This window comes from Pygocentrus nattereri, chromosome 7, assembly GCF_015220715.1.
Source record: "Pygocentrus nattereri isolate fPygNat1 chromosome 7, fPygNat1.pri, whole genome shotgun sequence".
Taxonomy (NCBI): Eukaryota; Metazoa; Chordata; class Actinopteri; order Characiformes; family Serrasalmidae; genus Pygocentrus; species Pygocentrus nattereri.
Genome location: NC_051217.1, coordinates 32,363,941 through 32,380,701, shown reverse-complemented (window position 1 = coordinate 32,380,701; position 16,761 = coordinate 32,363,941). Strand labels below are relative to the sequence as shown.

The 16,761-nt window shown below is 40.1% G+C and overlaps 1 protein-coding gene across 1 annotated transcript in view; it reads left to right on the top strand.

Annotated features, from left to right (window-relative positions):
- Window positions 1-2,532: 2,532 nt before the first annotated feature.
- carmil2 (capping protein regulator and myosin 1 linker 2) overlaps window positions 2,533-16,761 on the top strand; it is a 78,899-nt gene continuing 64,670 nt past the window's right edge. The window contains 4 exon segments of the mRNA XM_017704202.2: window positions 2,533-2,613; window positions 2,789-2,883; window positions 3,382-3,432; window positions 10,357-10,416. Coding sequence (XP_017559691.2) covers window positions 2,577-2,613; window positions 2,789-2,883; window positions 3,382-3,432; window positions 10,357-10,416 — 243 coding nt within the window. The 5' untranslated portion in view covers window positions 2,533-2,576.

The following is a 16,761-nucleotide window of genomic DNA, read 5'->3' as shown; positions in this document are numbered from 1 at the left end:
TGTAAGGAAGTTGTAAAAATAAACTAAATAATAGCTGCTGCTGGCGTTAGCCGTGCTGTACGGCTGTAGCTACAAGCTAATAACAACAAAAGCAAGTCAGCTCGCGCGCGTTGATGTCAGTCGAGAATGCGGGTTTGAGAGGAAACACGAAGGTAATCCTTGAATAATAGTTTATATTAGAAATACATTTTATAACCATTCATAACCATAACTTAGCGTTCATAAACATCACTTAGCGGGATGTAGCTTTTAGAGCCATTAAATGCCTCCGACGTCTGGCTCCTAGTGCTGTAATCGTCTCCCATAGAAACGCACCTTGGTAGACTAAGTGCACCGTTGCAGAAATTAAAATTAATACAATAAAATGTTAATGGACACCTCTTTTTGCCGTTGATTTATCCCATTTTGCATTTTCGTTTTAATTTCGTCTATTGCTATGAAAAAGAAATAAGAACGTAAACGTTGCACTTTGAGTTTAGTTTTGACACGTATTCTGCATTTCACGAAGAAAAGCCAAAGCCAAGGTGAAGCTTGGATTTTATTTTCTCAGTTAGTTGGATATGAGATACCAGAACGACTGAAATGAAATGACAAATAGCTGTTTTTAATTTATTTTCATTGCTGTCACAAATGACTCGTGCTTATGTGAAAAATGAAATGGCAAATGTAGGTATTTCATTTGATTTTCAGTTTTGGCAGGATATTTGCATAGATGTTTGGAAAAAGAAATAGCAAAAAGAGGTGTGCATTAACCTTTTATTGTTTTCATTTTAATTTCTTTTTTGGCTGGATTCGTCTCCCATAAGTCTAATAGCATGGACAGTGAGTGTTTAAATACTGCAGCACTCCAGCACTGCTGCGTCTGATCCACTCATACCAGCACAACACACTAAAACGTCATGACTTTGTCAATGTATCTATGTATATATATATATATATATATATATATATATATATATATATATATATATATATATGTGTGTGTGTATATATGTGTGTGTGTGTGTATATATATATATATATATATATATATATATATATATATATATATATATATATATATATATATTTAGTTGTCTGAAGAAAACCTTGTACCTTCGAAACAGTAACTTTACAGGAGAAGGAAAAACATACATATAGTGTCTTCTTCTTCTTCTTCTTTCACCCTTTAGGGGTCGCCACCTCTTCTCCTTCCTACCTCTTCTCCTTCTACCCAGCAGCTCCATCTCCAACATTCTTTGACCAATATATCCACTATTCCTCCTCAACACATGTCCAAACCATCTCAACCTGGCCTCTCTGGCTTTATCTCCAAACTGCTCCACCTTCACTGTCCCTCTGATCTGCTCATTTCTAATCTTGTCCATCCTTGTCACTCCCAACGAAAATCTCAGCATCTTCATCTCCGCCACCTCCAGCTCATCCTCCTGTCTTTTAGACAGAGCCACAATCTCCAAGCCATACATCATAGAGGAAGCACTACTGTCTTGTAAACCTTCCCTTTCACTCTTGCTGCTATCCTACATATAGTGTGTCATTTTCTCTCCTCTTGGGTGCACTTGAGGTGGCACGGACTTAGACCACTAAAAGTGACAACAGCCCCTGATCAGTGGATCATGTCCACCTGAGAGTCGTCTGAAGATTTTCTACAAGGACCTGAACATGATTCATAACGCACGATTCATCACGCTCGATTCATAAATTTGTGTAGGTTTGAATAGTGACCTAGAAGCAGTGCAGAAACTTGATGTTAATGATTATAACTTTTCCTTGTTTTACATTTTTTTTCTAAAATCTAAAACTTTCTGTTGTTTATTTACAGGGCTGATTATATGGATATAATCCAAGATTTCCATGTGCTCTCCGACTTTTGAACCTAAATGTATGTATAATCCAACAAGTAAACATGCATTCAAGCTTTGTGTGTTTTCTTTGTCACATCGGTCACAGTGTTTACGGAAATAAAATATTTAAAAAGTGGAACTGTATAAATATAATGACTTTTAAGCTAGTTATCTTCAGCACCAGTGCTTGGTATTAGCTGGTGGTAAGGATCTGGTGTCGGTGTTGGTATCACAAGGGAAAAAGTGGTATTGGTGCATTGCTAGTGATTAGTGAAACAAAATGCACATCTCATCTTTCCATTAAAACGAAAGTGCATGCGAATAGCCTACTGATTGTATTTATGTTTTTTGTGTCTGAAATATTTAACAAGTATAAAAACACTCAGTGAAGGTAGAGTTGAGGCAGATATGAAACAAAGGAGTTATTAACTTTGACCGGCTGTGGTTAGGATCTTTTTTTAATGATGCTGTAAGGAGATCTAATTTTAGGTGTTTCTCTTCAGAAGGTTGCAGTGTAGCAGCGTAAAAGCATATGAGGCTCTTGTGCAAGAGGTGCTGGTGTGTATAATACGACTGTAGGTGTCACATCCTGTCTCAGAATCTGTGGTTTTTCGTGGTGAGCATGAATCACAATGCAGCAGGATGTGTGTGTGTTTCACCTGCACTTTGTAAAATCTGCCTTCGTTGGCCTCTCTTGCACCCTATTCCCGCACACGGAGCGCAGCAGGTACGATGGCTTCGCAGGCAGAGGTTCCCTTCTGTCTGAAAGGTATGGAGCTTTAATGCTGCTTCCTTTGCTGTAAGCTTCTTAAAGCAGACAGTCATTTGATTGTAATTCTGAAGTGTGTTTATAAATTTACGTTTTTTTGTTTGACTATGACTTGTTCACTCATTGTCTACTTGTTGACCAATGTGTGAATATATGATGTGTGCGTGCAACTTAGATGCCATTATTCAGCTGTTGAGGCCTCAGAAAGTCCGGTTTATGAGGCTTGTGCAACTTAACCAATCCAGGGACCGGTCAGAAGGCAGAGTTCTAGTAAGTTGAGCTTTCATTTTCATCTTGGTCTTAACAGTGGACTTCTTTTCAGTACTGCAACAATTGGCTCTTTACTTGATTATCTGTTACAGTTGCAATTGCAAAACCTCCTTACCCTATAGTGTAAGAACACTTCCAGAGATAATGGCTGTAGTGTTTGATACATTTTGCTGGTAAAACTTACAAGTTTTGCTTTCTCTTTCCACGTTGGCCCTGATTTGCCCTGGATGAATCATATGAACATATGAGAGTTAACTTCTTTTTTTTTTATCATGCTCGCATAATATTTGCTAGGTTATCAGAAAGATGATTTTTAGTTAACAAGGATTTGCACAGCTAGAGAAATTAGCCAAAGGACTGCTTTCTATTAGCAATACCCTGCTGTTGTTTAGCTGATATTTCCTTACTGCACCACCAGGTGGAGCTCTGCTCACATGCTCACAGTGATAGCTGCCTCTATCGCACTCTTGTTTTCTGTTCTTTCTTTTGCTCTGACAGGTAATGACTCAGTGGAGGGCTCACATGTTCCACAGCAAGCAACCAGTGAAGGTGCGTGAGACAGAGCTGTCCTGAGCATTAAGTACAAAACTAGTGTAAGGTTTATTGAGACTGTATAATGAGAAGGCTTTGGGGTTGAATCCAGTGGTTGGTGGAAAAAATGAGCACATAGTCAAACGGTTTTCAACATGCCGCAAGAAACATGATGCTTTAGGGCCTTTAAAGCCTTTATCAACTGCAAGCTCCAGAAACTCCAGGTGCGAACCACTGTAGTGTGGACAGCATGGGTAATCAAACCTGCTGCTGGAGATTTACCACTCTGAACATGCTTTCACCCTGTCGCGAGCGTTTGAATTTTAGAGGCGATCTATCTGATTATACTTGCGACCTGTAAATTCTTTAGACCTCTAAACCAGTGTTTGTCAGTTGTGGTCCTGGAGGCCCCTGCACTGCATATTTTAGTGCTTTACCTGCTTTAAAATCGGCTCATTTACTAAACAAGGAATTGTTCAAGAGCTGATTGGATGGGAACTTGGAGAACACTTAACAGTGCAATGCAGTGGGCCTCCCGGACCAGGGTTGAGAAATGTTGCTTCAGACAGTTTAGCTTGATAGTAATTAAAAAAACAAACGTCCAAAGACTAACAAATATTTGACAAAAAGCACATGGATGCCATTCTATATTTGGTCAAACTTCTGCGTGCATAAAAGCTGGACATTCCTATTCGGGCTCATACTTCCAGCAGTAGGGAGGGCCATGACTTCTAAAGTCTGCCAACTTTCAGAATACATGTGATTATTATTCTTCATGTTGTAATTAGAATCAGAAAGTATTAAAATGTGTTTCCATATTATATGACAATATACTAGATAAAATAACAGGAACTCAGGTGTCTAGCTGGAGGAAATGTGTAAATATATTAATGAGCGTGCCCTATAGTCCTGTATATTGACACAATATGATGATTATATAAAATAACATGCACATGTGCAGTTGTATGCAAAAGTTTGAACATCCCTGGTCAGATTACATGTTTTGTTGGTTTTCTAAGTGAACATAAATGAACACATCCTCTACAAGGAGTGCACTTTCTGTTAATTTGCTGAGTTTAACATATGGGAAAACAATAAAACAAAATATTAAATGTGTCATACCTTTTGCATGGGCTGTATTTTATGTTTTATCTTTTCCAATGCTTTAAATTCAGCAAGTATACGATAATTGTGTATGAAAATGCGGAGAAGTGTGTTCTCTATAGAGGATGTGTTTACTTATTTTCCCCTAAAAATCAACAAAACATAATTTGACAATGGGTTTCTAAAATTTTGCATACAACTGTTGGTGTACAGTTTCCTTAATTTCTCTTGACTTGAGTGAAGTACAGTTTTATTTCTGTAAGAAAAAGGGGCAATGTGCATTCTGTTAATTATGGCACTTAATGTAACTGCCTTCTTTGAACATCTAGTTTATAAACAATCTGCACCAACTAGCACCTCAATACATGCTCACGTTATATGCCACACTCCTCCAGTTACCCTGCTCTAATCACATCAGTAAAACAGTAATCTCCAAAATAAAACAGTCATCATTTCGCATCATTCAAATGTTGCGCAAAATATTGTGGGAATATTGAATTATGAACTCAGTTCTGTGAATTGTGTGTTATACGCACCTAGTAAGAATTGAATTAGTTAACATCTTATGTGGATCATTCTACTAAACTGGTTCAGAGTCAGAGTTCATAACACATTTCATACTTTTAACTGACTTGGACTTTAAGTCCTTTTGCTTTGATTGACCGGACATGTTAATTATGCTTTATTTTAGTAAAATAAATTATTAACGTTCCATTTTATCAGAACCGTAACACTACTGAAACTTTAAAATGTTTTGGTAGTGACAATTTTAGGTGATTCTGAGCAGAACTCAATGCTAGCCTGTACATGACTGGCAAACTCATTTTTGAACAGTAATACACACAAAATCCTATTGTTTCAGTAGTGATTAATAATTATCATTCTTAATGTTCCACCCATTTTCAGATTATGAGACACATTTACTTCAAAACAATGGAATCTAACTGTTCACCATGTGGTAATGAAGGACGACGATGCAGTCTCACTTCCTGCTTTAAAATGCAGGGGTGTGGCTAAAATAAGGCTCTGCCTATGAACTAAAACTTCTGCTGTTTCGGTAGTCACATGAAAGTGTGAGGCAGCATTGTTTGAATAAAGTTTTTTTCCATTTGAAAAATAAAACATTGATAAATATAAAAAAACCCCAAAATATACATATTTTTAGTTGAAGTTGAAAGTTAGAGGTTAGAGTTTGGGACAGACACCTTCCAATAGTAGGTTCTCTATATAAATCATGATTTTGTATATATTTAGCCTATTGCTATCTCAGTGAAAGCCTCAGGTTTAAATAGATCATAACACAATCCTTGTAAATATCTGAGTACATTTCATTGTTTTTTTTAAAATAGTTTTACTTTTCACTGTGAGATTGCAGCTTGAATTCAGTAGAACAGTCCCCATACAGTCTTATGCAGAACTTTGGGTGCCTTGGTCAAATGACATGCTTTGTTTGGTGAGAATAGGTTGACACATCCTCTACAGAGAGCACATTTCTGCAGATTTTTGATTCAACTCCTGGGTTTGAGATGTTAAGTGATACTTTTTTAATCCCACAAACGGGGAAATTCCACCTCCGCATTTAACCCATCCGTGAAGCGAAATACCACATACACATTAAGCAGTGAGCACACTTGCCCGGAGCGGTGGGCAGCCCTATCCACGGCGCCTGGGGAGCAATTGGGGGTTAGGTGTCTTGCTCGAGGACACCTCAGTCATGTGCTGTCAGCACCGGGGATGCCCCACCAGTTGATCTATTCAAGACATTCTGTACATTTAAAAAAAAGTTGTTTAGTACAGGTAACACAGGTATTGTACTGATATGACCAGAAAGTGGTCGGATATCGGAGCGTAACAAAGACTGAATCTGTTCCAGTCCCGTAACAAATCGAGCCTTAGACAGAACACACTCATGTTATGTGATGTTGCTGTGTTTTTCTTTCTGTTGGGTAGTAAGAGTGTTTCAGCAGTGGTTTAGCATTATAGCATACACTTAGATGTTCATCTTAAGTGAAGATCTCCCATTAAAAATAGCACATTTTAAAGCTGTCGTTTTTAAAGAAGAAAATATATCAGATGCCGATTCTGAATTTTTAATATCAGTAACAGAAGGGATATGTGTCCACCGTGACTGTATACAGTTCCGAGCTGTAGCCAATCTTTTGCCATACACAGTTTGTTTTAGTGATTGTTTTAGTCATTAATCAGTTTCTCTCTTGTCTGGATGGTTTGGGATGGTGGACCACTCTCACCCTAGCAGTGACATTGAAAAAACCCACTGCTGAGACTAGGGATGGCCGCAGTCCAATAGGTATCATTTTTGGGCTGATATCAGCAGAAAGTGTTGGATCAGAGTGCAGAATTGCATGTAGCACCGCAAAAACAGTGAAGTAGGTCACTGTTGGAGTCATCCACCCAGCTTCTGGTGTTAGTAGGTGTAAGTGTTTCTAATAAAGTGTCCATTTCTTGATATACAGCCTCCTGCTAGCCACATGTCTCTCAATGACCACGTGATGAACAGTTAGATCCCGTTGTTTTGAGGTAAATGTCTCCCACAGTCTGAAAATCAGTGTGTTAGATTAAGAATTGTCACTACTGAAACACATATTTTCTGTAATTAGGTACATTTTTTGTGTTTTATTGATTTTCCAGTGTCTCCCCAAAAGTATTGGCACCCTGATAAACATGAGCCGAACAGGCTGTAAAAAACATTCTTACTCTTCTGATCTTTCATTTACAATATTAACAAAGATTTTTATTTGAAGTACAATTGAAAGAAAATACTAAACTGTATCAAGAAATAAATATTTGTCTGAAATATAGGTATGGCTCAGTTATCAGCACCTCTGTGAATTTGTATGATTGAAATTTAGCTTAAGTATAATCAAATTCATATTGTATGTTTTAAAGTTGATTGATTAGGAACACAAACGGTCATGCTCGATTTCCTGTTTCACTGCATGTATAAATATTATGTGACCCACAGGCCAAATTCATCCATCACTATGGGAAAAAGTAGAAAATACAGCAGTGACGTGAGACAAAGGGTTGAAAATAGGTATATAGTTGAAAATGCCCATTTCCACTATGAACACAATCATTAAGAAGTTTAAAGCAACTGGGTGTGTTGAGAATCTGCCAGGAAGAGGATGTATGTCTACACTGACCCCACACGCATTGAGGAAGAGTGGCCAAAGAATCGCAGCTGGGGAATTCCAGACATTAATTAGGTCTTGAGGTCAGAATGTCTCCCAAAATACAATTAGACAGGACCTACGTTACTACAAGTTGTTTGAGAGGGTTGCCAAAAGAAAGCCTCTGCTGTCAAGGACCAACAAACTCAAGCGCCTACAGTTTGCCTGGTGTTTCACTGACATGGTGTTCAATAAGTTCAGATGAGACCAAAATAGAGCTTTTGGCCAAAAACATCAAAGCCATGCAGAAAAGTACCTCATCCCCAATGTGAAGTATGGTGTTGGATCTGTGATGATATGGGGCTCTTTTTCTGCCAAAGGACCTGGACAGCTTGTTCAGATATATGGTATTATGGACTCCAAGTAACATTAAATCTAAACTTGATTTTGCCTCAGCCAGAAAGCTTAAATTGGGCTGTGGTTGGATCATGATGATCCAAAACACACCTTAAAAGCAGCATTAAAATGGTTGACTGATCATACAGTTTAGGTTTTGCCATGGACATCCCCTAGAAAACCTGTGGGAGGAGCTGAAGAGGAGAATCCACAACCGTGGACCTCTGAATCTCAAGGATCTGGAGAAGCTCTGTATAGAGGAATGGTCTTAGATCACTTGCCATGTGTTTTCCAGTCTCATTAAGCATTATAGGTGTTACGGGGAGTGAGGAGGCGGATGCATATGCAGAGATAAGCAACGTTTATTATGGGCAAATCCAAGGTCATCGTCTAAATGGTCCAGGGTCATAGATCCAACACGGATTGATGGGGGGCAGACATGACAGAAACCAGAATCAAGCAGAACAGAACAAACCACAGTACAGACCAGTACATCAAACTCCAACAAATCAAACAAAGACCAGCGACCAGACAGGGGAAAACACAGGCTTTAAATACATAAGGGTAACTGAGGAACAGGTGGGAACACAGGTGGAAACAACCAGGGGTGGAGTCACGAAATGAGGGGGCTGGACTAAAAAAACAAAGCAAAGAACACCCAGGCTAAACCACAACACGAACACATGGACAGGACTGGGAGGGGCCAATCGTGACAATAGGAGAAGCCTCAGAGTTGTTATCTTTGCGAACAGCTCCCCAAAGTATTAGATGAAAGGGTGCCAACAATTGCGCACACACACATTTAAGAAATATAATTTCATAAGATTTAGGTTATTTTTTCAGGTGTACTTCAAATAAAGGTTATAACTTTGGTAATATTTTAATGGAAGAATCACAAGGATAAGCAATAAAGAAAGCTTTTACAGCCTGTTTTGCTCAAAGGGTGCCAATATTTGTGGAGGGCACTGTATGTGTGTATATCTGTTCAGAGCTGTTTGCTAGCCATGTGCTGGCTAGCATTTTTGAGTTCTGCTCTGATTTTTACTACTGACACATTTAGTAAAGTTCTGCTAGTGTTATGATTCTTTAGGTAGTGATAAAAATGTTTGATTATTTGTTTTAATGAAATAAACATAATTAAGGTATAGGGTCTTTTAAAGTGAAAGCATTTTGGTCTGAAGTCCAAGTCAGTTAAAAGTCTAAAACATGTTTTCAGCTCTGACTTTGAACCAGTTCAGCAGAATGATCCATACAATGGACGCTAAGATAAGCTGTAAGTGAACTGGACTAAAGTGACCAGTGAGTGTAAGGTTAAGGAAGTTTCTAATAAAGTGGACAATGAGGGAGAAGAAATATAAGGAAGATACTTTATAGGTGCTTGAAACAATAACACATTAACAACCATTTTACGTGAGAATGAGGAAATTGTTAGAACTGAAAGAAGAGTAGAACAGTAACCCAGAGCAAATGCAGAGTGCATGAAAAATGCAGCACGCTCAGTGAACACTGAGGACTTGTGGACTAGGCATAGTGTTAGTGTCTCTAGTGTTAAGTAAAAGAAAACAGGAGATAAGTCATTTTTATTTGTTATTCACATTGACCATTATAGTCCTTGGTTATGCGTAATCTGAGTTTGTATATGTAATGTTGATTACTATCATTTTCTTTGAGGACTATTGTAAATTTCTTTGGGGAACTGGAAAAAAAGTTTGATTCCAAAACAAAAGCTTATTCCAATCTGTATAATAACTTTCTGTGAGGAAGCTTTTAAAGATGTTAAGCTTTTCAGACATCTGGTTCCTATCACCACCACTGTGAATAATTCTGACTGAAAGATTCTAGAACACAGCATTTCGCATCAAACCACTCTGGAAGACTTTGTTGACATCTTAACCATTTAATAATGCATGAAGTTCGAAATATAGGTGGAATCCCTCTTCTCCAAGAAGGCTCTAAATTCTGAGAAGTTGCAGACACAAGAGGTTTTAGTATGATAGCGACAGTATGAAGCCATACAGGTGCAACAGTTTGAGCACCTGACTCCCAGTCAGTTCCACTGTGTTATCCGTGACTGTGGATACAGCCTGCGGGAAAGGAACTGCTTGTGAAAAGTAGAAGTACAAGTTTCATGTTTAGGTGACCGCAGCCAAGGACAGCGTCCTCTAAGCCCTGCTTCTGTGTTTGAGTTTCATGAAGCAGTCCTGTTCCTCTCCCCCTCCTCTTGCTCTCTGTCACTCATTAACTTATGAGTCACCGTCTTTTACTCGCTGTGTGTGTTTGCCATTGACTGCTGCAAAATGTCTCGCTGCAGGTGGAGAGTTCCTTCAGCTATCTGGAGATTTACGCCATCATCATTGAGAGTCTTGAGCAGGTAAACGTCTGTCCTTTAACAGTGCAACACCATTCCTTAAAGCTTCTTTACTAATTATAAAGACAAACACTGCACTCATCCACCAATTATTGTTCAAGTTGAAAATGTGGGTAGTGCATTTAGTTGAACTGTGCTGTTTATTTTTGTATATCCTCGTTCTGTTGACAGTCTGTATAAGCCCATTAGTGGGAAATTACTCATATTTCCATCTATTACAATGTAGTTGTGAGGTCACTGTCACACTTTTCATAGTGAGTTGTGGAACACATCAGGCGATTTATATTCAAAGTCAGCTTTTTAGACAATGATTTAAAGGCCTGAAACATAAGGAATCCCTTAGTGAGAGCCGTTGGTGTTGTTCTTCTAGCACTATTAAATAATAATATCATTAATGTAATATATCATAGTATTTGATATATTATTAAATATTATAATTAAAATTAATAATCATCAGTTAATTTTTTTTATCTCTAACATGCTAACTTGACATGGCAAAAATATTCATAACATTTAATCTAAGTGACTTTAAGTGAGTCATTTTAAGTCATTCTGAAGCAATACTATTGTTTTTTTCTTCATGACATTTTTACTCAATGTAAAAGACAGCTTTTGTCCTCAAATTAGGTATAAAAATGTATTTTTTCCTTTGCACATTGACAATAAATTAGTTATATACATGCTAATGTAATATCTCAAAGCCAGGCTGAGACCAAGACTGATCTGTCTGCACAGGCCTGTGTCGTCTGATCATATTACTCATTACAGCAACTAAAACGTCTGCAATGTGTACAAAAATGTTCACACCTGTAAGTTATGTCAAGTTATGTGATGTGACTAATTGGTGGTGCTAGTTTTGTAAAAAGACAAACTAGCATAGTTGTGGGCAGTTTCATTTTACAGTGATATGAAAACAACTACATTCATAAAAAGGTCAAATTAAACTGCAAAAGAACTCAACTAATCGGCAAGAGAAAAAGAGAAAGATCACCTGGCTCTCAATATTTGAAACAGGTACTTTAAAAGTCTAAATAAAAATGTAAGGAGTATAAAGTATGTTTTTTTTCTAGGAAATGTAACAAGTATGCACTTTTATATACTACTCCAGACATGTATGAATCATCTATAAAAGAAATACCAAATTATAATAATAAAGCGCAATTTACACCCCTGTGTAGCTGAAGGTCAAGTGGATGTCCAGTTTATTGAGAGAATGTAGATGTTTTGAACTCAGGAGGACTGTGTGTTTATTTACTGCTGTAGCATTTTAGATATTACTATAACAGTAGTCGGCCTAAACATTCACCTTTGTGATATGTTAGGTAAGAACAGAGCGCAACACTAAGATGTATTTTATTTTAGTTAAACAGGTCCAAGTAGAACATGCTTTTGCTTCTGGCATTCCCTAAGCATTGACTAATTTTCAGAGTAATCGGACAGGTATTTCTTGAGACTTAGCATGGACCATTTTTGTACCTTGATATATTCCTCTTTCAAGCACTCGTTTTGGTATGTCACTATGGGACATGCCCCTCCATGTTGTCCTCAGAAGCCATATTTCATTATGGCAACTATGACTGGTTGGCAACCGTGACGTGTACGCCGTGGAGGACGGATCCTCTCCTGCCTCATAATCTATGGTGCGCTGCCATAAAATCAGTCTAAAACATTATCTTGATCTCAGAAGCAAGCTATTCTCCGACACGGCAAACACAGCTAACAGGCTGAATTGTTCCCAGAGTAAACTAACCACTTGGTTACCAAATGCTGCCTGCTCAGTCATCACCTCATCCATTCAGAGAAGTGTTGATTATCCTGTCTCCAAACAGTAGCCTCTGCTAGCTAGCTACGACACTATGCTCTGACAGAAACGTGTCATCAGTGGACCCTTCCCTCACCATGAAGAAGTGCGATGCCCCAACCAAGATATGTATTTGTGGGAATAAGATCTTGAGCATAGACACCCACTCAGTTTACGCCTCGTTTCTAGGGCTGCGTTAGCATCCCTAGGTTAAGTGTGACCGCTGTGCTCGTTTTTCCCTTAAGAGTCTGCAGGCTAGAATTCCAAGCTAGCCCTATGGGTAAAGATCTGATGATAAGAGCAACCATTCTCCCACCACTGGATTCAGCAGCAAACATTCCAAAAGGAGCTAGGTGGGGTGATCAGCTTGACACCAGCCTAAACGGCTCTGCACCGCATGGCCACAGATGACTCTTACTCGGGGAAAGAGTTCATTGCTCTCATTTCTGAAGAAGAAGAGGGGGATGACAAGTCCTTCATTCCCTCCGCACAGGCTACAAAGCCCTTAGCATCAGGGAGTGAGTGCAGCGTGGCTAATGCACCACTATACCCCACCGCCTGTATGAACCTGCATGATGTCTACAAGAGAGGAGCTGTAATGCTGCCACACATTCATGGAGCAATCCTTTCTCAGCTAAAAACCCCATCCAGGGAGGGTTAGCATTTGACTGAGTCGAGATTTAGAGCAATGGGTTCTCTCACCTGCCCCCTGTGCAGCCCCTCATTGCATCTAACCTTTTTCCTCCCAGAAGTCCTCCATAACCCTAACAGACCCCACCCTACCCTCCAGAGCCGATTGTCTTAAGTCCTCCCTGGCTGAAAAAAGCTACAAGGCTGTGGCCGTGTCTGTAGGGGCCCTGAACGCATCAACTTTGCTGATAACCTGCCAGGCAGAACTGAAAGAAGATTTAACAGCTTCGCTCAGTCCTATATTGTAGGATGAAATGTGTGTGGTCACAGACCTGCATAGGGGTGCAGTTCAGGCCTCAGGGAGAGCCTTGGCCCTGATGGTAGCTCAGGAATGAGCACAATGGCTCAGTTTGTCTCTCCCACAAAGAAATAACACAGCTGCTAGATGTGGCTGTGGACCCCAAAGGCCTCTTCAGCCCAGTCCCCAGCCACCATGCATGTCCACCAGCATACCAGATCCCAAAGTGCCAACCACCACTGCAGATTGCGGCCCAGGGACAGAACAAAGCCCCAGAGCCCAGGGGTGGATTAAAAAATTACTTGGGGTGGATTAAAGAAAAAAGAATCGTGCTACCTAGCTTACTACCTTCAGATGGGAGAGAAAGGGGCAGCCAGACACCAGTCTCTCCCTGTTCAGAAGCTCCGCTACTGAGCCTGTTCCAAATAGCATGTTCCCTGTCCTACAAATGGCGTGCAGAGGCTGCAACGGTGCCCACAGCCCAGGACTGCATAAAGAGGAGGAGAGACCAAAAAAGCCATTTAGAGCCACAACTGAGTCTCATAAGCACACACCAGTGCCCGCCTTTAATAAAATTGTTGCACAGTGTGCAGCCAACCAAATTAAAATGAAAAATTCTTTTTCATTGGACAAAAAAGTTTGTATAGAAGAGGCATATAGCTTATATGTGCGCACTCACTTGCACTCTCAAATAACACCACAGGATGGAGCTCAGGCTCCAACTGTGATGAGAGCCATAAGAACGAAGCATCCTAGGATGCAAATCCCATTCAGGCAACTGGAGGGAGCACTATCACAGACCAATGACCCGCCCATTGGCTCCCGAGAGGATCCAGTGTTGGTGAACACGCGTCACTTCAAATTGGGTTTTAAAGATAAAACCATAAGTTGTTGTTATTGGCTTCAATTTGCTGTTGCCCTGCTACATTCCAATGGGATGGTGCAGTCACAGGCTAGGGAGTCCGCATAGGAGATAATCTTGCTGCTAAACAAAGGAGCAATAAGAATTGTACCTCTAACCGAGAGCCAAAGCAGCTTTCATTCAAGGTGCTTTCTGGTGCCCAAAAAAGGAGGGGGGGCTATGCTGTGTCATGGTTTCAGTGACCTGGACGGCTGCTCTGCATCCCTGTAAATGCCTCACTTTCATGAGGACAGGTGTGCCAATGGGCACAGTTTTAACCAGGTAAGTAATCACTATGGATGCCTCCCTAGTGGGTTTGGGGTACCACACAGAAAAATCAACGGCGTTTGGGGCCGACACATGATGTGCTGTTCATTAATGCTTAGAACTTCTGGCAGTGTCACTTGCACTAAAACACTTTTTCCCTTCCTGAGGGTATTCCATGTTTTAGTCAGGATGGACAGCTCCACTGTGGTGGCATATATAGATAAATGTGTGTTGGGAGGGTTACATTGTGTGGAGCAGCTCTCATCTTTTGCCATTAATGGGTGCAGATTTACTGTCCAGGAGCAGCTGATGATTCTGTCGTGGGCACTTGAGCAGGATAGGTCTATTTGCATCCAGGGAAAATGCACAATGCCCTCGTTCCTACTGTCTTGCATTACCAGGATGCCCAATGGGGGTGGACGGACTAGCACACGAGTGGTCACGGACCCTTCGGTATGCTTTTCCCCCATTGGATCTGATAAATTCAAAATCTAGCCAGGGTATGAGAGAAAGGCCTTTTGCTGAACCCTCGCTGGGCATGTAAACCTTGCATAGCAGACTTAACTCTGCTCCTATGCGCACAGCCATGGCCTCTACCACTGCGCAGGGATCTTGTGCCTCAGGCTCACAGAGAGATTTTTCACCCTCATCCAGAGTGCCTGACACTTTGGGCTTGGCCCATGACAGGTTAAACTTGACCTTTGCAGGGCATCTGCCAAAACACGATCTCAAGCATTCAAAACGCCAAAGTATCATCTGCAAGAATCCTTTATGATGGTAAATGCCATATATTTGAAGACTGGTCTGAGGCATCGTCATTTCAATGTTTCGTCTTTATGATCCTGGCATTCTTGCAAGAGCTACTGGATAAGGACAGAACTTTCTCTACTTTTTTAGTATACCTGGATGCTGTTTCAGCCTGCCACGTAAGTTTTGGGGATACAATGGCGGGCCACAAGCCCCCTATTTGTTGGCTCATGAAGGGGCGCGCCTTAGTCCAGTGTCTAAACCCTTGGCTGCTCCATGACACTTTTTGCTGGAAGCACCATCTCACCCTCCGTTTGAGCCTTCAGATCGAGTCTAAAGCTACTCTCTCTAAGTGGCTCCCGCATGGGAGCTCTAAGGTTTTACTGAAGCTTAACCCTTCATTTGTTCCCAAAATTATAGATCTGTCACTAACATGCCACTGGTTGAATTATTTGCCTTTTGTCCTGTTTTCAGCTGAAGAACAGCAGCGTCTGTTCTAACATGCTCTGTCCAGTCCATGCGCTGCGTGCATATGTGGACAAAGCGCGGAATTCAGAAAATCTAATCAGTTGTTCGTGTCCTGGACCACACCTCAATTAGTTAAAACCGATCACAAAACAACACCTCTCACACTGGATCATGGAGGCTGTTTCTTTGGCTTATGCCAACAATGGGTTGCAAGCGCTAACTGGCCTCGTCTTAGGCTTTGTTTCGAGGTATTTCCGTTGAAGAGATTTGCACGGCAGATGTTGGTCATCGCCACACATCTTTGTGAAAGAAAAAAAAACACAAACATGTCAGTTTGACTGCCCCTGTCCAGAAGTTGGTCTTCAAGATAGGCTTGTCTGGCAATGTGGAAGTCACAATATCCCATAGTGAGATATCAAAATGAGTGCTTGAAAAAGAACTTTAGGTTACAAACATAGCATGATTAGCTTGCCTAGAGTGAGGAAGAGGTTTTTATGACAGCATACCATAGATTATAAGGCATGAGGAGACCTGTCTTCCACGATGAACACGTCATGGTTGGCATAATGAAATGTGGCTTCTGAGGACAACGCAGAGACGCCTCACTCATGCTGTCAGAGAACCGGGGACACGTTTGTAAGTTTTTCACATGTTGGTCAGTGACTTGGTGACTGTATTGTAGCACTTTTTTGAAGCATATGATAAATTCGCAGTGTGAGCTGCACAGGCTAAAGAACATGTTCGACACAGCAGGGTTTTTTTAATATACTGTTGGAGAGTTGGCTGCTGACCTGTTCCATGTCCCTTTTGTCTATTTTGCCTGCAAGTAAGCAGATAAGTCTTGAGATGACTTCAAATGTGGCATTGATACAGATGTATTAAGGAGATATATTTTTTAGTTTATATAATTTAGCCAACTAAATCATTCCCCTTATATTGATCATTCTGAGTACTGAATTGGTTCAGATGTAAAAATATATTTTAAACTTTTAACTGACTTGGATGTTATACCTTAAATATGTTTGTGGTGCATGCCACAATGTTTATTGTATTAAAATATGTCATTGAACATTCCTATTGATCATTAAAAATCATAATATTTTTCATTTAAAACACAAAAAGAAAATATTTGTTTCAGTATTGATAATCATTAATGTTAACACACTGATTTTCAGGGGTGCCTTTACTTCAAAATAATAGGTTCTGACTCCTCACCATGTGGCCATGAAGATCAGG